The following is a 24,134-nucleotide window of genomic DNA, read 5'->3' on the forward strand; positions in this document are numbered from 1 at the left end:
TTTTTCTGTATTTTTTTTTGTTTTAATTAAATTTAACTTTTGATCTTATTTTATTTATTAAATAATTTCCAAAAAAAAAATAAATCGTTCAAATAAAAAATAATTTCAAAGATATTGGAAGAAAATATATAATTCAAATAAAAATTTTGTTTCGTGTCGTGACTCTTGACCAGATTAAAAATTTGAAAATATATTTTTTAAAAATAAGAATAAAATAATATTTTCAAAAAATAAAAATAAAATTATATTTTTATAAATAATATTTTTAAAAATAAAATCTAAAAATATATAAATTTTTAAATGAAACATTAATAAATAAATATAAAAAAAAATTGATGTTAGTATGAGCGCGATCGGCTAGAATAAATTTACTATAAGAAAAATGTTATTATTTAATTTTCTTAAAATTTATCCACCCCAAAAAATTGGTATTAAAAATATGAAATTTTAAAAATATCCGTTAATTTGAAAAAAGAAATCAATTTATTTATTTTATTTTTTTTAAAAAAACCATTTAAGTATTTTATTTTTATATATTTATTAAAATTGTTTTTTAATTACTTAAAATAAAAAACAAAATTGGCTATGTTTGAAGAGGATGATAATTCATAATTCTCATTTTCACGTCTTCCGCCATCCTCAAAATTCTTTGACACGCCATTCTTAAAAGATGATGGAAGAGCTATGCCTAAATTTTGTAAAAAGGGGAGAAATGGGAAATATTTTTTTTGAATATGATATTTTCTATCTTTCTTTATTATATACCCTTATTTTTATAATAATCGTTTAAAATAAAAATTAATTATTTTAAAAAAAAAATTAATTAATTTAAATTTATTTTCCAAAAAAAAATAAGAAGAAAGAAAATCATTTCCTTTTATTAAAAATTGTCATCCTTTGTACAGTTCCGGCAAAAAAAAATAAATAATAAATGATGATTATTTATATATAAATAATTAACAGAAATTAAAGTTATATTTTATCATTCGGGAAGATCATTTTATTACTTATTTTCGAAAGAAAATCACGAAAGAAAAAAAGAAGAATTACAAATTGGTTATAATAACGATGATACGTTTACCTGTAAATTAGAGGATACATTTAAAATACCATATTAAAGGTAAGAGAAATTTTAAAATTTTAACTTTTTTATAATTTTTAAAAAAAAAATTAAGATAAAATATAATTTTTATGTGAAATTTCATTTTTATAATTTGTATTGTGTGACGTTGTCATGGAATTTTGTATTTTTTAAACCGTCTTAGTTAAAAAAAAATTATTTTTTTTATATTATATCTCTTAATTTACATAAATGTTTATTGAACTCAACTTAACTAGAAAAAAAGTATATATATCACTAAAAAAATTTTAGACATATTTTTTATTAAAATTATAACTTAAAAATTATTAATTATAAAAATAATAATTATGAAACTATTATCTCATTTCTCAAAATATTAATTATTAGCCTCCCTTTATTTATTTTTTTTTATTTTTTTTTGCAGGACAAAACAAATCATAAAAACCCATGATTTTTTTTTCCTATGGATTTATCAATTAAATTAAATTCTATTTATATAAAGCTTTTATCAAAATAATTTAATATTTTTGTGGAGGGCAAACCCCGGCCAGCCTTATACAAAAAACATAACCAAATAGGAAAAACATTATTTCTTTTTTATTAAAGAAAAAGTTAAAATATATAAAATTTTTAAAAAAAAATTCTTGACGTGTTAAAAAATTTAATTTTTATTTTTAAAATAAAATTTTACATTTTTGAACGAACTAAAAATTCGCCGTTCAAATCAGATAAAGATACTCATGAAATGACCAAAGAAAATGGCTTGACGAATGGGCCGAACATTAAAAAGGGCGAGGAGATTTTATCTCACGGACATCTCAATAATTGTTATTCCCCTAAGGCTCATCAACTCGGTCGAGGTAAAGGATCGATGTTGCACATAATCACTGACGGTTTAACTTCCAAGCAAAGAAACAACAACTTCGATAGCGTCGAAAAGTTGTTCGAACTAAGACAGAACGGGCTCCTCGCGTCGTTCAGAGGCGGCAAAATCGTGAACGGGTTTTGTGATGAGCAGGGGAAGGGGAGAGGGGGGTTAAAATCGAGCCAATCATCCAACCAATCAAATCAATCAACAAATAGATCATCGTCAAAACAATCAAAGGAATTTAACGAACCAAAATATAGCGAATATATATCAACCTCTCATGGGGAATCGTCGAGTAGTAGCATTAATAGCCCTCCTAAGAGCGGGTGTATCTCGATACAAGATAGATTTGACGCAGCTGACGTGGATAATGTAACGGATACCCACTATACTAGTAAACCCTTCCTGAACGGTGAGGAATCGAGTATCCCGCGAAATCTCCTAGAGCGACACAATACGTTGTTCGAACAATCGTCCAAATTCAATGACACCACCACTTTCCGGAATATCGGCAAAATTATCGAGACCGAAAAGACTAACGCCAACTATTATTTCATGCCATCTACTTCGCGATCCTCAAGTTATCATGTAAAAAGCGAACATTTGGAGGAGGAAATGTGTCATCATAATGGAACCAATGGCAATGCTTACCGAACGGTAGCGGATAAAGTGGTAGTAGACAGTATTCTGAATAATTCGGTAATTTCATCTTTTCCCCAGCCAAAATTCATTAGTGATCTCAAAACGTTCGAAAATTTTTTACCCCGTATATCGAGCGATGCTCCTACAACATCAACTAAATATAAGAGCTACTATGCTAGCCCTGTTATCTCCGCTTACGATGAGAACACGAAACAAATGATGAGAAGCCTCATTCAATCTGCTTCGAGAAGTTTGGCCACCGCCACCAATAATCACTACATAAATCATTTGATTAAATCGAATCATTCGCAGACAGGCAACGCCCTTAAACAGAATGCGCCACCTAACCCGGTGACCTCCTATTATCAGCCTTCTGATTCGTTCAAATTAGACGACGGAGATATTAATTATGATGGTCACCATACCAAAGTTAAGAAAGAATCTCCTTCCATTCTTGCCAACGATTCATCCCTTTTCGAAAAATCAGAATTTCAATCGCAATCTCTACGCGAAAATGGTGGTAACATCGACATGATAATAACTCAACAATCAAAAGGTGATAACGCGATGATGTCAAATGTCGATCCCTCTTCCGGTCTTAACAACCCTACCGGGGAGAGAACTCTGGTAATTTGCGTAGTGTGCGGAGATAAGAGTAGCGGGAAGCATTATGGGCAGTTTACTTGCGAAGGTTGCAAATCCTTTTTCAAGCGGAGCGTTAGGCGTAATTTAACTTATACGTGTCGATCTTCCAAAAATTGTCCCATAGACCAGCATCACCGAAATCAATGCCAATATTGTCGGCTCAAGGCATGCATTAAAATGGGTATGCGGAAGGAAGGTTTAATTATATTTTTTTAAATATTAGTATTCTATAAACAATTATTAAAAAATACTTTTCGTTCCACTAGTACAATATTCAGCTCTAGCTCCCTCTTAAGCGAATGAAACTGAGTTCCTCCACTCCCCCCCCCTTCCGATTCTAGTTACTCACCTAAGAAGGTATCCTTGCTTCGTATCATACCACCCCATTTCCCTAGAGGACCCTTATAAATAGTTAATTTGGTAAGAATTATGGGAAATGTTTATTCGATTTAAATTAACCTAAGTTTTCGGGGTAGATTAAGTTTATAAAGTTTTTCTCATAATTTGGAAAAATTTATTAAATTTAAATAATATTCTATTCTTAAAAAATTATTTTTTTTAAATAGTAGAATATTGTCCTGAAAGTCTCATTTTTGTTTTGATTTTTAATAATTGAAACTAGAGATCTGCAAAGTTAGGCCCGGCCCGTACCCGACCCGAGTCCGGGCCTAATTTTATTTAAAATAATCGGGTTCGGGCCGGACCGGGCCTAATTTTTTTTTTTAAAAATCGAGGCGGATCGGTCGGACTTTGGAATTTTTTTTAAATATATCTAAATTTATCAATTTTATATTGAATTTTTTATGTAAAATAAAAATATTTGATTTTATTTATTAAAACTAAGCAACATATAACATATGTCTTTTATTTTGAGTAATTATAAAAATTAATTTCTATATTTAAATAAATTCGGGCCGGGCCGGCAAAACTTTTTTTAAAAAATTTCGGGCCGGGCCGGGCTTGAAAAATTAGGCCCGATGCAGATCACTAATTGAAACATTAAATGATACTACCCGGCGACACATATATTAATTTTTATGTGGTGCAATTAAATTCTTTAAGTGCTATGGGGGAGGGGGTGGGCGTGATACTTTATACTTGATTTTACACGGATACTGTAATATTTGTTTTCAGGAAGAAAGAGTCACAATTATAATAATCAAAACATCTAAGCGGAGAGGATTTTATTATTCCAGGTTAAATGAAACGTTACCTGGGGCTAGTTTGAGCCTCGATTACAATCGACTTTTACATTTTATAGGGGTAAGGGTACAAGGTAAGTTAGGCACAGCTTGAATCAAACCGTTCCTTAATGATTTTGGAAAAGGTTTCGGCACGACCTGTAATTTTTTGACCGTCCCGTTAAATAATTATGTACTAGTTATCCGACCCGGTTCCTAAAATTTTTATGAAGGAAAAAAATACAAATTTACATAACTTCAAAAGCTTAAGAAAAAAATTGCGAGATTCCGTTGTAAAAATATTTTCATAAATTATCTGGCCCAATGTGTACATTCGCTGGGGATCCATTTTTGGAACGTTGGTAAATTTCATTTCAAATTATTAGAGTTGTTATTTTTATTAACGTTTACCTTTTAGCCTTAATCTATGTGACTGTCCTGAACACTTTGTTGGACAGCTTCAACAAAAATCAACGAAAAGTATGATATCCCATTTACATAATCAAGCCAATAATTGGTATAATTTAAAAATACAGACCGAAGTGATAAAATTGCGACAGCTGTTTATTTATATTTAAAAAAGCATTATCAAAAACTTATTTTAGAAATGACCCCAATTTCAAAATTTTCTTGGGATCCTCCAAATTTTTCAGGTAGCTCAAGCCTCTGACCCACCCCCCTCCCACCAGTGTCGCTACTAAATCAGCTGTGGTTTTGTTAGAGATTAATTTCGCATACTTTAGCTAATCATTACTATAAATGCAGCGTAAAAGTTAAAAAAAAAAGGAAGCTTTAGAAACATAGGGTCTAAAAATTCATTTGCCTAACTAAGATCGTAAAGTCATTTGACCCTAAATTCGTCCACTTTTCTGATTGGTAATTAAGGTTATATCTTAAATATTGTTAAAATATTACTTGAAATTATCTGATATATTGAATAAATGCTTAGAATAATTACCTGCATAAAAAATTCGTATTAATACTGATGTCGTCAATTTTGAATGAAATGGACGAAAATACGATCAAAGGAGGCTCTCCCTAAAAATGATAATTTTTTTAGCTTGTCAGAAACTATAATTAGCATCACTTTAACTAAATACTTGATTTGATATTCATGATGTAATAAATAATACATTAATTTTTGGGCTGTGTCGATATTTAATACAGGATGGGCACCGATATTTAGCGTCTTCATAAAATGTCGGAACACCGATCTTTTTTAAAAAAGCCATCCGATCCGATATTTTTAAAAATTGTTTATAAATTATTTCATAATAATAAATTAATGAACGGAACTTACTCTACAATTTATTGGTTGTAATGTTTAAAAAACAATAGTTTAAAATTTTAACTATATAATCTGCAAAAAGAAAAGGATTTTAAAATATGTAGCGATTAACCATTCAGTTAATGTTGCTAAACGGCTTGATTTAGCCAATTTTAAAAACGCTCTAAATTTCAAGAGTAATTAACCCATGCATATTGAATTTTTCCCACAGATAATCAGAAAGGTTTGGACTTCTTTTGGAGAAATTTCTAAGCATAGGTAATAATATTTTAGTTAAAATTTTGATTTGGTCCTTTTTAAAAATGGACTAAATGGAGTTGTTTAATAACACTACATTAAGCCATAAACATTGCGAATATTTTAAATGAGAATATTAACTTATGAGAAAAAAAAATACACTTAATCATTCGTGAAAGTTAGTTGGTTTTTTTATAAGTATAAAATATTGATATATTTTTGACATTGATAGATGGTAAATAAAAATCAATATAAATATCGGATTGGATTGGTGAAAAATTTATGAATCGGCACAGCTCTATTAATTTTACAATAACGGTTGGGGATTGGTTAACTTATTTCGAAAAAAAAAGATCTATTGGAAGCCAGTAAGTTAAAGCATAATACTTTGTCGCGTTCTCATTATATAGTTAAATCATTTTTTTCCGTTATTGCGGATGATGGCATTGCAATACAAATGTTCTCTTTCACATCTTCAAGAATTTTTATGCATGTTTTCAACTCTTTTAATCCATTAATTTTTATTTATAACGTTCATTTTTATTTTGATAGTTTATCCACAAAATAGGTGTTCATTTCAATTTATTTATTAAAGCACCAAAATTAGTTAACTTCTTTTTTTTTTAATTTAAGGAGATATATATGATAAATTTCTTCCAAAGTCAGTTATTTTCGGGTTTACTTTTGTTAGTGAATTGTCAATTTCATCCGTTATCTATAACTATACTATATGCACTTTATTATTATTAAAATTACCGCTCACTCACTGCACAATTAGAGATCGACTGCCGACAAATTGTCAGGCCTGGACCAAAATAATCATAATTCTAAACCCTAAAAAAAAGTTTAGATTACGATCCACCCCGTAAATATATTTAACACTTGTTATCCAACCCGGCTCGACTTTGAGCCGAAAGGTGAAGAGCACAACTTTGAATCATATCTTTGAAAAAATCTCTATAGTGAATCCTCTACACTTTTACTATTTCTAACTGATAAAAATAAAAACTGGTGTTTGATATGATTTCTTCGCAATTATTCCGTTCAATATTGCGTTAATTAAAATTAAAGTCGGGTAGCTCGCCGAAAAATTTCCGGATTCCTTGCAAACAGAACTCACCCCTCCCTTAGAGATTTCGCATTTATAAATTAAAATAGAACATTTTTTTTTTGGACTCACATTTTTGTGATTTATACCAAGGTTCCATAAGTAAGAAACAAGTTACTAACGCATTTGCCTAGTCTGCATATAGTATGTTACAGTCATTTCGCGTAATGAGTCAATTCGCAACTTAGCCAATACATAAGTTGCCAAACTAAAAATGACTTAAAGTTTCATGACCAAATTGTTTTAAGTTTGCAATAGAGGCATTCTACAACCTAAACATATTAGAATGCATGTTTTTGAGCTAGTTGTGTTTTATATCTTAAAATGAGCCCACAAATAATGGTTGTGCTATTTACCAACTTTAAATTATTGTTTAATGCCCTTGTTCTAAAAATTGGAAGAAGAAAAAAAAACTGTTATTGCTGGATAGGTATTCCCGGTAAATGTATTTCCTTGTGTATATTTAGAATATCTACCCCATAAATTTAAGATAATTTAAGACTGCTGAATATTATTATCTCTTTAATACTCAGGCGACGATATAATGATTCATGAGGCGTGATGCAAAATATAAAATTGCTACCCTTCCCATATTTTAGGCGCTGTATCCAAAAAAAATGGTTTTGACTGCCCCATACCAGTTAGGGTATATCGGTAAGGCCTGGTGAACCTAGCTTCTCACTTTTTTTTACATCTGCTTTATGTTGGGCAAAAGATGAAGTATTGGGCACGTCTGACCATTTCGCGCGAATAATTACCAGGATTATCCTGCATTCACATTTAGCGCGAATTCTCGACGATATATAAAAAATATGCTGCCGCAAATTTTGTATACTTCGCTGTGAATTTGCACACACTGTAAATGAGGGGATAGAGTAATATTGTAAGAATATTGTCGTCTTAGTTATTAGAAAACTAGACTAAAATGTGATCTATACTAGAATATTCTCTTCAATATCTTTCATCATTGGGCACTTATCTATAGTAGGTAAGTAACTTAAAGTAAGTTACTTTGTAATTGTTGTCTTGTTAGTCTCCAATATAAGATTGATTTATATGGAGACCACATTCACTAAATTGTTCCATTCTTTTTAGATATTCCTAGCAGTCTTTTTTAATTTTTTTTTTCTAATTCAAATATAAATTTTTTCGTTCATTCTACTAATTAACAGCTTAAGGTACTTTGCTATAGAGGTCTGCAATAAACGAGTTTTAACCAATAAGCCCGTCCTCTCGTTGTTCTAAACCTTTTAACTCGCCACTACCTATGGTTTTCTTTCATAATTTACCCACCCATCCGCCCGCCCATTTGTCAAAAAAATTTAAGCCGCCTGCCCGCCCAATGTTTAAAAATTATTTTAACGACTGGTTTGGCTCTTTAAAATACTTCTGAAATAAAAAAAACACCGATTTTTAATAAATAGAAACCTGTTCTGCTCATTTTGCCCGTAAAATATTTAAAAATTTACCCCCCCCCCCCATAGTTCGCCTATTGTTTTAAAAATATTTTATTAACCCCCCCCCCCCCCACCGCCCATGTTTAAAATATCTTAGAAAGGGGCTGGCTAAAAACCTATCTATTTCAGACCTTTGCTTTTATTCATTTATCAATGATGCAAATTATTATTTAATTTTACATCCTACTCTCTTTTTCAGTATCCTTTCCAAGAAGAGTTTAACTACGTTTCATGGTTTTTTTTAATGACCGTTACAGAGGTGACAAATCTCATTTTTCATTCTAATACATGGTTAGCAGAGATATAAAATTAGTGATTATTTATGTTTCTACACTTGGGACTTTTAAAAAATTAGAAATATTGCTTTGTTCTATTTAAAAAACATAATAAAGGAAAAAGCATTGGATAAAAAAACTAAGGAATAAAAACTGCCAAAAAAACAAATAAAAATTAAAAAATACTACGTAGGAATTAAAAGTCTTTGAAAAATAAATGTGTAAAATTTAAAAATAAAAAGCTACTTCTAAGGGTTAATATTTAAGGTCAAGGATTAATCTTATCTTTTTAATTGCATATGGGTATCTAGTATGTCATCACAAAGAATGGAAGGGGAGTAGGGAAGAGAAGTCACCTCGGTAGAACCTTGAATCCAGTAAATATACCAAAAATTAGGTGCGAAATAGATGGGACTTGGTCCAGGCGTATAAATTTAATAGATCTGACAGATCTAGAGCTTTTTTTTTTAAATAAAATTATTTTTAAATGTGTGCTTCATTAAAATACATTTTTTATATTTTCGCTTCTTTACTTAAGATCATTCTTGCAGGCCCGGCCTTTTATAATACTCAGGCCGGACCGAATATTTTAAATCGCCATTATTATCTATAAATTTTTTTTAAACTCTGGACTGGGGGGGGGCGTGCAAATAATATCTCAGCAGGTCTCTGTATAAGATAAAATGATAATTAAAATTTCTCTAGAATTAAGGATAAACCAATAAATGGTTTTTTTAAAATACTTTACAAAAAAAATTGATGATTTTATCATTTATAATTTTAAAATTCAAAATAATTAAAATAAAAGATCTTATTTATTTTTATCCTGTTATTAAAAGAACAACTATAGCAATAATGCAAAATCCCTGTTTTTATGACTCCGTCTTCCCTAATCAAGAAAAAAAAATCGTTATTCGATAAAAACTGTGTACAGTGAAAAAACTCACTGAAAAAAATGCTGTAATATCCTACTCTTCGTTCACATTTAGCGCGAAATCGCATCGAGGTATACATTGATGAATGTAAAATTATTATATTCTTATGATATTTTGGATACTTCACCACGAATTTGCGCTAACCATGAACGCAGGTGTTAGATGAAAGGTATTCAAAACCTTAATTTGGAAGTTTCGATGGGGAAAATAGGCATTAAAAATCTGCGTAACTAGGCCCGCTAAAATGCCAGACCATCAGGTCATACCCAAAACAAAGCCAGGCAAATGATACAAATAGCCTGGGCATTTATGCGAGACGATTTCCTGGGCCCATCAGAAACTTCGTAATTTTTTTCAAACTCTTAATAATGCAAATTTATGATTTTCTCCAAAAGAAAAAATTAATTACCTGCACAGAAACATTGTAAAAAAAATTATTTAAGCGGCTGGCAAAGACCTATATTACTAGGGGAAGGAGACGTCCATTGAAAATTTTAAAATTCATGATGAGCTGCTTTTGATTGTCAGAATATATAAACACAAGAAACATGTATAAAGTTTTGATTTATTTTTAAATATGTACCGATTTATTTTCCAATTTCGCGCAGTTTACTTTATTTCGTGAGGTTTTTTTTTTGCGCAGTATTTTTAGGGCCACCATTTTTTTCACAATTCCCTTTTTTTTAGTCATAATCTTTCAAACTTATTAGTGTCTTTTCCAATCTAGTTAGGGTGAATTTTAATATTTTTTTTTGCATCAAAGCCAAGTTCAATATAAAACAAAATCCCAATTTATAAATTTCAAATCAATAATCAGTTTTTATTGGATTATCTCGATTATATAATATATAAAAATTTGGCTTTTTAAAATTACAATTAAAATAACTCATTGCCGTTATGCCTTGAACTTACTAAAAGTAACTTATACAGCACAGCAATTTTTATTATAAAAGAAAATGATATAAATAACATTATTATAAATATATATAAAAGAAAAGTTTACGTGAAACGGAAAAAACCTTTTATATTAATTTTTTTGACAATGAAAAATGTTTTAAAAACTAAAAAAAAAATGAATTTTTATTTATATATATATATTATTTTAAAAAATTGATTAATATAATAATTTTTTTAAATAAGGAAGTTTCTTTAAGTCATCTTTATCTTTTTAAATTTCTTTAAACTGGGTCTTCTATAAGAGAAATTTTTATTTTTTGATTTTCTTACTTTCTTTTTAACCCACTAACATTAAACTGAACTTTTATTCTTCTTCTTAAATTTTTTTTATGGTATATTATAATGTGATTTTGAAAAAAAATAAATAAATAAAAAGTGAAATTATTATTTTATTTTTATGACTTATATTATAATAAAAAAATAAAAATAATAATAAAATATTATAAAAATTTTTCTCTTTTCCTATTTTTTTTTTTTTCGTGTGTAGTGTTATTTTTTTATCATATTAGGTTAATGGGTCAGATTAATACCTTTATTTTATATATAAATTTATTTTATATATAATATATTATTACATGTAATATGTAACGTAACTTAAACCGCAATATAATAATCTAAAAATAATAGTCGTTGGGGAAAAACGCACAATGACAAAAATAAGAAAATAGTATGAGCAAATATGGGGAGGAATGAGGAAGCGGAGGCGAAGTACGAATATTTATTAACCGTCTTAATTGTTTTAATTCAATCAAAATCACTCTTTATTCTTTTTTTTGAAGAGGAGAAATCATAAATTTGCAATTATTCAAGGTTTAGATAAATAAAATTGGGAAATTCTGGGCCGGCCATTTTCAAAATGGCTCATCTAATTTGCACAAGTTGTCCGGCAAGTTTTTTTTGGCTTAAACAGCTGGCCAAGCTTTCGGGTGAACCGAGCCATTAAATCTCTCATGTCTATTTTCTTTCCCCCAGAAATAACATTTGTCAAAATTATCAATTTTTTGTATCTTTCAAATTAAAATTTGAATACCTTTCTTTGAACCCTGCATTGACAGTTAGCGTGAATTCTCGGCGAAATGTGAATAATTTTTGCATACTTCGCCGCGAATTTGCGCTATGTGTTTTAACAATTTTTCGGCATGTTTTCATCGCAGAAAAGGATTTATCGAACAGGAATATTTTTTTGATTAAGGGGGAGTCCGTGTCATGTGACAGGGATATTTTAGAGTTATCATTTTCTTCGTCAGTAAAAGACGCTAAAACATTACCTATTTTTTATTATTTCGTTTTTTAATATTATTTTTTCAATAAAAATTAAAGTATAAACAATGTCAGATTTATAAAATTTATATATCCGGACAAAGAGCCTCAAGCAATTTGGGCCGAATTTATGGGATCTACAGAATGACAAATTCTATACCCCCCCCCCCCACCCCACCCCTTTAAATTTTATTCACGTTATGGGTTGATTTTAGGTGTAAATTTTTTTTTAAAAAAAAATCAATTTTTGACCTCAAATTATCACTCGTAAGTAGTTTTATTTTCTTTTTAAATTATAAGCCTTTATTTTGCGAACTCTTTAATTCCTACAAATCTTTTTGACAGCAATTTTTTTTTATATTGAAGTTTGCCTTGTATCTTTGCCATGAAATTTTATTCTTGCTGTTTGTTTCTTTTCCAGCAGTTTTTTTGTTTCTTGAGATTTTAGTGCCAATGTTCTTTTTTTCTGTAGTTTTTTATTTGATAACATTTCGTAATGAGAATTAAAAGCGTATGTACTTTTTTCTCGCAGTTATTTTGGTCGAGGTATTTTAATTCCAATTTTTGCCGATAAATCCACCATGATTTATATTATTACGCACTCTCATCTCGGCGTGTCTTCCTGCAACAGTTAGCGCGAATTCGCGGTGAAGTCGTTATTTTAATAAGTCATCAACTTTACTAATTGTCCTTTCAAATTCTTCCTTATAAATATATTGCATACATTTTTTGAGGAGATTGGAGCAGGGGTTTATAGGGGGAAACTATTTACTAGCTTAAAATGATATTTACGAGAAAAGGCAAATTTGAGATGGGGGTATAATCCCCCCCCCCCCACATGCCTGAGTCCATCTATATTTTATAGTGCTGTAAACAATTCTAAAAAAATCGAACGCGTTCGCGTTCTACGTTCATTGACAAAAATTGAACGCGTTCACGTTCAAGTTCATGTTCAAAAAAAAGGAACGCGTTGTTCATAAAACCGTTCAAAATTTTATGATAAATTTTTTTTTTTTAAATTTAATTTAATATAAATAAACTTATATTTTTTAATACAATATATTTTAGCCATGTTAAAAAATAATATAGTTTTATTTTGATAATATAATTATAAATAAAATACAATATAATATAGCGAATAAATAACAATTGTTTTCAAAATATTAATCTGATAGACAGGAACACTTGGCAGTTAATACGGCATAGCTATACTAAAAAGCGCTCTACAGGGGCAGATGAGGGGATTGCGGTATTATACTTAATAAACAGCTCTTTTAACGTGGAGAATTCATTAAAAACATATTGTTTTGTTATTTGCAAAAAATTGAGATAAGTTATCCTCCTCCAATCCATTCTCTACTCTCGACAAAAAAAGGATATCTCGAAATTAACAGTTCTCTAGGGTTTTAATAGCATTTTTTTAATGACGCTATAAGTTTATTTTTAATAGGTTCGTTCTGTGGAAGTTTTATCCATGGCCATTGAAGTTTGAATGCTGGATGTATAATTGCAGAAAGAAAGAACATATTGATCCTTATATATATGTTCAAATCTTTAAAAAAATAAAATATATGTAATTAATTGAGAGTTATAGGTTTAATACATTTTATTAATCCCATTAAATACTGCGTCTATCAATGGTTGACCATATTTGAGGCCACTAATTTTTTTAATTTTAAAATAACTATCGTTATTGTTGGGGTCAAATATCCCAAATGCATTATTTCTTCAAATTTGATTTAACTTAGTTATATCATATAAAATCAAATAATTATTATTAAAATCAAATGTCGTTTTAAATTGGACTGAAGATTTTGACAATATAATACTTTTTGGCCACATTTTACACTTGGTAAACACTGGATTAATTCCTTCAATATAGGATGTTAATGTAAAATATTCATATTTGGCCATATTAATGATAATTCATCTGATTTTGAATTTTAAGAATCAGTTGATAAGGATTAAAAAATAATATCCATGCTTATGCTAATCTAATAAATTAAAAGATAAACAATAATATTCAAATTAATAAACTATGTGTTAAAAATTGAAATGTGAATAGGAAATACACATCCGATTAAAAAATATAAATAATACATTTTTTAAAAAATTCGGAAATATTAAATTTTTCAAATAAATAAAAATATTTTTTAAATTGAACGAACGTTAAATTCGAATGCGTTCGTCATAAAAAAGGAACGCGTTCACGTTCAAAGTTCGTCAAAAATAAAAGGAACGCCGTTCATCATTTTTTTCAAAAAATCGAACTTCGTTCACGAACGTGTTCATTTTGAACGTGTTCGTTTACAACACTATGTTTAATGAAATGTATCTAAGAATTAATTCAAATAAAAGTTTGTCTATTCATAGAACGCATTGCTAAGAATCTCAATTATTACAGGCAGGGTGTAAATAGAACTTAGGTTCGCCTCTTTAGAAAAAAAGGAGAGATTAGAATAACTAAGATATGCATGTATATTATAAATGAATTTCCGAAAGTTATCAGTATAAAATTATACTGGTATATTTTTTAAAATTATATAATATTTTTTAACCATTAAAGCAGTCCAGAAAGGGAGAACTCCACTAACTTCCTCCACCTCTCAACAGAATCTCAACGCCAAATATCATTTAAGTAACAAACACCACTACAGCTCCTTTTTAAATTCCATGACACCTAAAGTACCTAAGCCAAATCACCAAAACAATCCATTTTTCTTCGGGCCATCTAATGGCAGACGAATTGATGGATTTAATTCCGGTATAAGGCCCTATCAAACCGATGTGGTGCCTAACGGCGGAAGAGATAGAGCGCAAAATTTGGCCAACATCGATAATACTAACAATAATAAAACGTTTCCCCTTTCTCAACCCTCCGATGCTGCGGGTTACCCAACTAACTACCAAAATAATTTCAAGCGCACCTTCGTACCGAATTGCCGTTCAAAGTTTTACGTGTCTTCCAAATGCAATAGGAATCTCCAGGCGAACGATACTAATCCCAAGGAGAATAACAAAAGGGAAGCAAAGAGGGAAGAAGATAACTTCGATGACTTCTACACCGCGCTAGGTTTGGGTTACGGTTTAGGTTTTTGCCCTCCGTTGTTGAAATCGCCCGCCTTCAAATCGTTTGCAGGTATAAATGAAACCAATAAAATGATTCCAATTAAATATAATCAAAGATTGTGTAAGGCCAATAACGAATCTCGGGAAGTTGCGACTAAAACAACGAACACAGATAACTTAAACATTCCTATTGAACACGTTCAAGATAGCGAACAAAACTCTCGTTTGAATAGCCAAAACGAAAATCACGGTAACACCCTCGGCTATGACTCAACAGAGAACAAAAATCGTTATTCCGCGGATTATAATCCCAGGGACAAATTCACTTCCAACAGGGTTCAAGAAAATATTACAAGTTCAGAATTTTTGATAACCCCCAATTTTATCAAACCAAAACTTGAATATGGAGGGGGGAAATTGTCGGAATCATGTTTCGATCAGCGGGGCGCCTCGTTACCGAAATATAGAAATCAATTGGCCGGCAACAACTCCTTTTCCAATGCTGTAATAGCCTCCTCGAGTGTCCCTTCCATATATCCAAACAAATGTACTCACCACCCTTACGGTTCGTTAATTCCCGCTAGTGGGCCTTACCTCAAACAATCACCTTACCAATTTTACGGCAATAATCCCGAAGAGTTGTATTACTCTTCCTTTTTGCGTAATTTGACGGCCTCTTGGCGCTATCTCAACTGGAATTACATGTTTCCGCCATTCTATCCAACCATGAATCATCTTGAATCACGAATCCCCTTGACTAACCAATACGATACCCCATTGCCTAAAGAAGAAGTCAAAAACGATTGGAATCCTCCCATAATGCCTCAATATTACTACGCAAAACAACCTAAGAACGGTTTCCCCATTTTCGATCAAACGCTAATAAGCAGGATAAATCTTTCTAATGCCGATTTGATTGATCGCACAAGCAATGTCACGATTAGAGAGATACCAATCAATAATAATAAAAATAACTCGGACCAAACTTTTTCGAGTCCCTCGAGAAGTGCTTCCTCAGACTGGGAAATGGTAAAACGGGAAGTCGACATTGATGACGAAAACGTTCCTATTAACTACGACGCATCTCCAGATGAAAATAGTTCCTCTCTTCCATTTTCTGAATCAGATAATAAATCAACCACTCCGCAATTGACGATAAAAACGCCTCTTGATATCAATCAAATTCTGGTCAGTGGTACATCGCAATCCCAGAAACTCTCCAGGTACCGAGCTTTCTTGTTCGCCAAATACGTAAAATTGCTCGCATCTAACTCCAATCGTAACTTCCTGACAAGAGTAATAGAGGCGGAATATACTAGTTCCGAAACTCACGAGGGTGTTATAGACCTAATGCTCTCCAGCGATATCAGTTGGTTAGGGGACGAAACAAAAGAAATTCATAGTCGGCTCTTTGCCGACAAAAAAGTTATAAGACTCATTCTTTTAGGTATCTTGCTATGGGTGAAAGAAATGCTTGAACATTACTGCCCAAATTTGAATCGTGGTGAAAAGGTAGGATTAGCAAAGGATAGTCTTATACAGCTCTTCTTGATTCAGGGAGCCTTTTACGCCAGCTTTTTAGTGTCTTTTCGACAAAATCAATCCCCAGTGCTAGAAAAAATAATAGAAGACGTCTGCAAAGTAGGCAATGGGAGTAATTGTTCACATCTTGATGAAGTCGGTAGTTCCCAAGGTATGAATGGCTGTAGAGACAATGAAGAAGCGGAAAAGTTAGAGAGGGTCATAGTTTTAGAGAACAATGTTATTCCCACTATACACGAGGAAGTCACAATTCTGCCTGAATTTTTGAGCTTCGCTAATAAATTCATAAAACAATTGAACAAGATGATCGCCTTAAACCTAGATCCATTGGAGTGTTCCTGTATAAAGTCTATTTTGCTTTTTTCAATAGGTAAATCTTATCACATTAATATTTAAGATAGTAACCATATAAACATCAGAAACTAGCAGATCTGGACCAAAGCCCAGTCCTTGTATATGGGTCCAGCCGTAAAATTTTATCAAAATATAATCCGTCGGGCTTAATTTTTTTTGTCTCCATAATCCTGGCTGATTTTTTTTTTTTTAAATAACTCAAATAAGTATCACTTATTCTTTAAAATCATTTAAGAGAGCATTATAGCTCATGCCGGACTGGGCTTGGAAATAAAATTTTAAAATATTCGGTTGTGATTTAGAAAGAACCTCAAACGGGCCATAGATATAAACTGGCCGCCTGCTGAAAATTTTATCTAGATCAGTTTATCTCAATTTTGTATATATTTATAGCAATAAAATTTTAAGAAATTGTATTTAAAACCCAATGAAAAATCACTTTATGCATTATTTTATTCTATTTAAAAAAAACCCCCATTCAAATTAAATTACTGGTATTTTATATATATATTTATTATCCTTAGGTCTCTGTCATTGTTCACACTGAATATTAAAAAAAAAGTCATACTTAGTATACATATAAAGGCATTTAATATATATATATATGTCGGTATGGATTGTCTGGCCAGATTTTGAGTGGTCATATTAAATGGATGAACCTGGCTAAATTTATATTGAAATATGCACGTTTTATCAATGCATATGTTAGCGGCAATGTGTTTTTTTCGACAATTTGTTATTTTTTCAACTTAAATCATTTTTTGAGGGTGTTTTTTTTAAATTTAAAAATATAATTTTACCGAAAATGTATTCCAGTATGTTTAGAATACCTATATTAAGAATTGTAGATAATTTTACCTTTAACTTTCGATTATGTGAAAAATCTATGGTAAAACTAATATAAATTATATTAAGTTCAAAAGTTCATGGCGAAATTGTCTGATATTTATAGAGTGGGTATTCCAAACATGATAGAATACATTTTTGGTAAAATCAAAATTTTAAATTTAAAAAAACTTGCTTAAAAAATGATTGAAAGTTGAAAAAATAACACATTGTCGCTAACACATATAATAAAGATCCCATTTTTAAAAAAAAAAAAAATTAAATAATGGGGTCTAATGTAAAACTGCTTTGTTAACATTAATCAAATTAGTGTATAATTAATTAAACTTTTGAATACTTAAAATCAAAAAATATTAACGTGAACTCCTTATACACATATTCAATAATTGTGACATTAATCAGTCCAGGTTTTGACTGGCCAGAAAGAAAAACTCATGTATACTCATCCAACCTTTTTTTTTATTATTTAAAGGCTTTGATTCAATTTTAATTTATTAGATTGGATTAGTCTACACAGCGATATTAATTTTGATCGATTTTAGAAAATATTCTTTCATTGGTAGAAAAACTAATGGGTAGAGTTGCCAAGGTCTGTAATAAATTCAATATATTATGGAAATAGTCTAAACTGTGTTTGAAATTATGCTAATCATCTATCCATATTTAACCTTTTATATCATAGTGTGCATTCAGCTATAGCATCATGGAATACTTTAACATCCTCTCGAAAATCTGCCTAATATTGAATTATTTTTATCTACTGAAATAGATTCGGAAGGATTCTGAAGTAGATTTGTATGTACCGCCTGATCAATCAAGAACATTATTCATTTTAATTATAAAAGTTCCAAGAGGGGGATAAAGAGATCCATTAATTTTCGACTTACCTTATATTAACATTGAAACAATGGGTTTGCCTTGCTGCGAGTTGAGGTAGACAAATATTAAATTCATAGAGCTTTGCTTTGGCTTAAAATGATAAATGATTTATGAAATTCGTCTCTTACATTTGCCCTAATTTCCTTAAGTTTCAATATAACGCTTTCAGATATTTACATAGTCTCAATCAAATCGATGTCATTTTTTATAACTATTTTAATTTAGATTTGCTGTGATAAATTTTCTGTGAATGTGATAAATAAATATCTTTTGGAATATATATTCCATAAAAGGTAGGAATGATTATTATAAAATATAAATACAATAGATTATTTTAAAAAAATATTTTTCCTGGTATCTGGATTTTATGGCTGGAGGGGGTGGGGGTTTGTTACCCTGCCCCTCTCCAATGCGTACGCGCTTGCTCAAGCAACAACAGAAGACCCGATAATGTTAGCCTAATACCCTGGTCTTCTGGTCTTTTAGTTGATTGTCATTACACATGCATCGACGATTCGGCACGATGCTGTTATTAGTTAGGCAGAAATCTTGAAAACAAATAAATATTCAGTTCGTCGCTAACAAAATTTTCATCCCATTGCCCACCAATTTTTGGTGTTTTTAGGAATCCCATAAATTTATCATAATTACGGAGAAAATTGAGCCAAATAAGTGGCGATCATAATGAAACCTTTTATTTCAAACTAGCCATTGCATGATTATTGATCAAAGTAATTGTATTGCTCTTCAACGTTGCATATATTAGCCAATGAAAGTAAGCCGGTCTCACCTTTATTATTACCTAAATTGGGTTTTCTTGACATTTAATTCATATATATATATTATAACCTGAGAATTAGGTTATTCTATATCCATTTTTAGCCAAAAATGACTTTTTTTTACATAAATCAATTTTTTTTTAATATTACCATTCTATTTACATTAAAAATATCTCAAATATTTATAAAAATATTTCATATTAAATCAGATAAAAGGTTAACTATCCTATTGAAAACAATAGAAACTTATTTTTTTAAAATAGCTCTCCCGTAAAGTTACAAAAAGTGGAGATAGAAAATTCTAATTCTAAGGCCACGATATAGATGTATGCCTATATATATTAATAATCGTGATTTGTTCTTTCTTTATATGACCTTTGTTTTAAATTCTTTTTTTTTTAATAAATATAAAAATAATTTTTTATAAAAAGTTATCATTTATAACATAATTAATATTACCGTGTTGGCTAATGAATAACTTTGCGCTTTTAAACTTTTATAACTCCAATACGCGTTACTCGTTTTTAAAAAATTTTATATTTTATTAAAAGAATATATTGGATTTAATATTCTCGAAATGCCTTTTTAATTTGATTTAAAAAAAAATAAATTAAGACTCTCTCTCTCAATACATTGAAAATATCAAATGAAGGCCTTAATAATGTTTCATATAGGAAAATTAGATATTTTAAAAAAATTTTTATAAAAAAATGCGAAATTTCCTCAAAACTTAGGTCTACAAAGCATAAACCTGCCTGAATTTCCTAAACAACTACGAATACGAAATACAGATTATTAATTTAGAAAATCAGAAAATAATCTCTTTCTCATATCCAGCAAATTATACTTTCTTAAAAATATGATATAATTCCGCTATATATTCGCGATATGTATTATTTTTTTAATTAAATTTATATTTTAGGCTAAGTGACTTTTTTTTTAAAAATATAATATATATTATAATAATATTGGATTTTTTTAAAAAAGCTTTTAAGCATAAGTTTTTCCATCATTTACATAAATAAAACAAAAAAATATTGTATATTCCAACCTGTAAAGTTATATTTAATAACTAAATATTCTTATTAAAAGAAAGAATTAAATTATTTTTTTATGTTAATTACTTTCATTTTTATATTTTATCTAAATTTTTTGGGGGAATATAAAAAGTTATATGATGTTTTTTTTTAAAAAACAATTTTCATTAAGAATTTTTATTATTATTAATATTTAGCGGTGTTGTCGTTTTATAATTTATATAAGAATTTAATTTTATTGGTATTTTTTTCTTAAACTGATTTACTTTTTTTTATACAATATTGTATATTTAAGATATAACTGTCCATCAAAAAAAAAATAGGACAGCTAAATCTTAATATATTATTGTCTACCAAAACTAAATTAGCCTTAGAGGTGTAATTAGTTTTGTTAAACGGCTAGTTTTGTGCCGATTTTTAAAGATGGCTAAATCAATATTTTAGCCAGAAAAATATTGTCTAAGCCTCGAGAATTCGTTAATAGATGTCGACATATATTATCGAAATCTCGAGGCTTAGGCAATATTTTTCTGGCTAAAATATTGAGTTAGCCATTTTTTACAAATCTCAAAACTTGCCGTTTAACAACACAAGATGTAATATTGTGCTGTGCACAAATTGAACATTGTTTTAAACTTTGCCTTGCACACGTAAATAAAGCATTTCAAAATGGTATCGTGTAAATTGGTCGAATTACCATTTATCTTTAGAAACCATTAAGACAAACTCATTTTGCACATTGATCTACTACCCGTTTTTAACAACTCGGTGTTTTTTTTTGGAAGAAAGCCGACAAAACCTTGTTACAGGTGGGGGGGGGGGTGGCACTAAAAATTCCTTACTAGTTGAATTATATGTTATTTTAATTTAATATTATATAAAATGTAAAAAAATATATAACTTATCTTTTAAAATGGAATATTTAGAAATTAAAGAAATAAAAAGGCAGACGATAATAAAATTTACAGAAACCAATTCTTTCTTTTTTTTTATAACTTAATTAAAATTATCGACTGTATACTGGAGGTTTCTAACAAAATTAGTTTTAAAAACAGACCATTTACATAAAAATAATCGTACATATATTGATAATTCGGTTGAAGATCAATTTTTTAAAAATTAAACATCGCTTACTATAATATTTTGTCCTACCAATGCTATATGTGAGTTCTAGTGTTGTTAAACAGCTTACGCAAGCCTGAAGATTTTGGTCATAGATGCCATAACGGTTTGAACATCTATTAGCAAAATCTCAAGGTTTAGGCAATTTTCTGGCTAAAATATTGAGCTAGCCGGTTTTAAAAATCGACTCAATCGAGCCGTTTAACAACACTATTAGGTTCCCTAAGCATTTTGGGTGAGTAAGTAAATGCAACTTAAATAGTTATGGAATGGAGGTGAAAGTTTAATTATAATAATTTGTTTATTTTTCTATATTATCGCTCTTGGGGTAAAAACGTAATAATATAAATTACACCAAGATAACAGTTCCCAAACCTCCAGCAATTCAGAGACCTTGGAAAAACTTCAAGAGAATGCCTTCAAGACCTTTGAGGAATACACACGTTGTAAATCGATCGTATCTTCTACCGATGCCAAGGATGTTGATGATGGTAGTAGCTCTTCGCGCCGCAAAAATGGTCACAAAGAGCGTTTGAACACAGAGAAATGTAATAATAATAATAACGTCTTTTACAGGTTCGGAAAGCTTCTATTGACTATCCCTCATCTAAGATCCCTGAAACTCAACATGGAAGAACGATCGGACGAAGAAAAAAGTCAGGTGATTATAGGCGATTTTTTTGAAGCCACCGACATCCCCTGTGTAAAAAATGATATCGACGTGAACGTGTTAGTGGATCAGATATTTCGTATCTTTGAGATCCAGCAAAAGCAGCAGAGCCAACAAAGACAGCAACAATCTCGGTGTTCGGTTTTAAGTGAGAAAGAAATGAGTGAAAAAAATTTAAATCTCAACGGGGACAATCGAAATGATATGAATAACAATATTGCTGATAATGATGAAAATATAAATGGCACAAATGCTATTAATCGGCTTCATCGTGGCCTAAATGGGGATATATCCCATGGAAATACGATGGTTGAAAAGCGTCACGATAATTTTCTCCTGACCAACAAAACTAAAGTACTTCAAGAAAATGGAAACAACTCGAATTATTCTTCCAAAAACCATCATACAAACAAAACTAAATTATCTAACAAAGATGTCGGCAAATACAGATTTGAAGACGATGGTCAGGATCCCTCCAATTATGATAAAATTTCTTATAAAGTAAACAACACTAACGGGAATGATCACGATTTTGATAACGAGCATATCACATCCTTCAAAGTCCGTGATACAAATTCAATCACCGACCAATCGGTTTGTCCATCATTACCACTGGATGGTGGAATAACTTCCCAGCGTGGGAACCTAAATGGGCAAAAGTCAGATTTCGTAGAAACATTCGGTAAACAGGATAGAACCTACTTAGATCCTGGTAGCTGCCTCAATGGTAAAGATGTTAAAGAAGCGCCGAAAGATCACGCCTCCGCTCCTTCCAAAATTCCTAATCATAATAATCACTCTACATGCAATCACGATTCCTTCGCGGGTAACAAGAAAGGTAGCAAAAGGCGAGTCAGTCCCTTGCCCATCGATATGGAAAAAAAATGTCATGTGACCAAAGAAGTTTTAAATTTTACTTAAAATAAATAAATATGTCCTAACAATGTCCTACTCAACTCCCCAATCTCACCTTTTGAAATTTAAAATAATTTATTAGAAGAAAATCGTATTTATTTATTTTTTTATAAATTATTATGTATTTTTTTTTAAAAAAAAATATGATATAATAACAATCTTTAAAAAAAAAATTAATTCCTGTTTCTCTCCGCGAAAATAATAATCAAAAAATATTGCGATTTTTTTTTACCGATATTAGCTTTAAATATTATATTACTAAATTTTTATTAATATTCAAAAAAAATATATTATAATGTATAACAATCTAAAAAATATATTAATTAAACCAAATATTTTCTTTTATAAAAAAATGAAAGGAAAATAAATGGTTACAAATTAAAAAAAAAAAATTAAGGCTTTAAAAAATAGTATTATAACTTTAAAAATATCTGTCTATCCAAATGTCCATCATTGTCATTTCTATCATATAATTTACTCCACTTTTACTGAGTTATGTAAAAGAGTGACCAAACGAATATCGATTCCCAGATTAATCCACCAAATCCTTGCATAATATTTTACCAGATTATTTTGTATTATTTATTTGCGTATAACCATGAAATCTTAGATATATATAGTATATACCCGGTTATATAATATAAATGGCTTTTTCTAGATTATATATAAATATATATATATTATAATTATATACTCTAAAACAAAAGCATTATAATAATCAATTTGGAACTTTGTTTTTTACAAATACACCTTTTTAGAAAATCTAACTCCGGTAGAATTATTTCTTTGTGTGGCGTTTTGTATAATCCTATGCCCATAGCTGATTTATAGTTTTCGTTAGCTATAATGTATTAAGATACAATTGCCCTAAATTTTTGGGCAGACATATCCAATGACATATAATACCTACCTTAAGGACTGATTCATTTCATTCATTAAATTGTATTTTGAAACGTCATCGATCAAAAAATAAGCAGTTGAAAAGCC

At 29.8% G+C, this 24,134-nt stretch overlaps 1 protein-coding gene across 1 annotated transcript; it reads left to right on the forward strand.

Annotated features, from left to right (window-relative positions):
- Nucleotides 1-966: 966 nt before the first annotated feature.
- LOC135922833 (uncharacterized) lies at nt 967-23,830 on the forward strand. Its single transcript, XM_065457322.1, has 4 exons — nt 967-1,120; nt 1,810-3,432; nt 14,501-16,915; nt 21,922-23,830. The coding sequence occupies exons 2-4, from the start codon at nt 1,827-1,829 to the stop codon at nt 23,151-23,153; spliced, it is 5,253 nt and encodes a 1,750-aa protein (XP_065313394.1). The 5' UTR covers nt 967-1,120; nt 1,810-1,826; the 3' UTR covers nt 23,154-23,830.
- The last annotated feature ends 304 nt before the right edge of the window (nt 23,831-24,134 follow it).

The sequence above is a fragment of the Gordionus sp. m RMFG-2023 genome, chromosome 1 (assembly GCF_954871325.1).
Source record: "Gordionus sp. m RMFG-2023 chromosome 1, tfGorSpeb1-WG-v2, whole genome shotgun sequence".
Taxonomy (NCBI): Eukaryota; Metazoa; Nematomorpha; class Gordioida; order Chordodea; family Parachordodidae; genus Gordionus; species Gordionus sp. m RMFG-2023.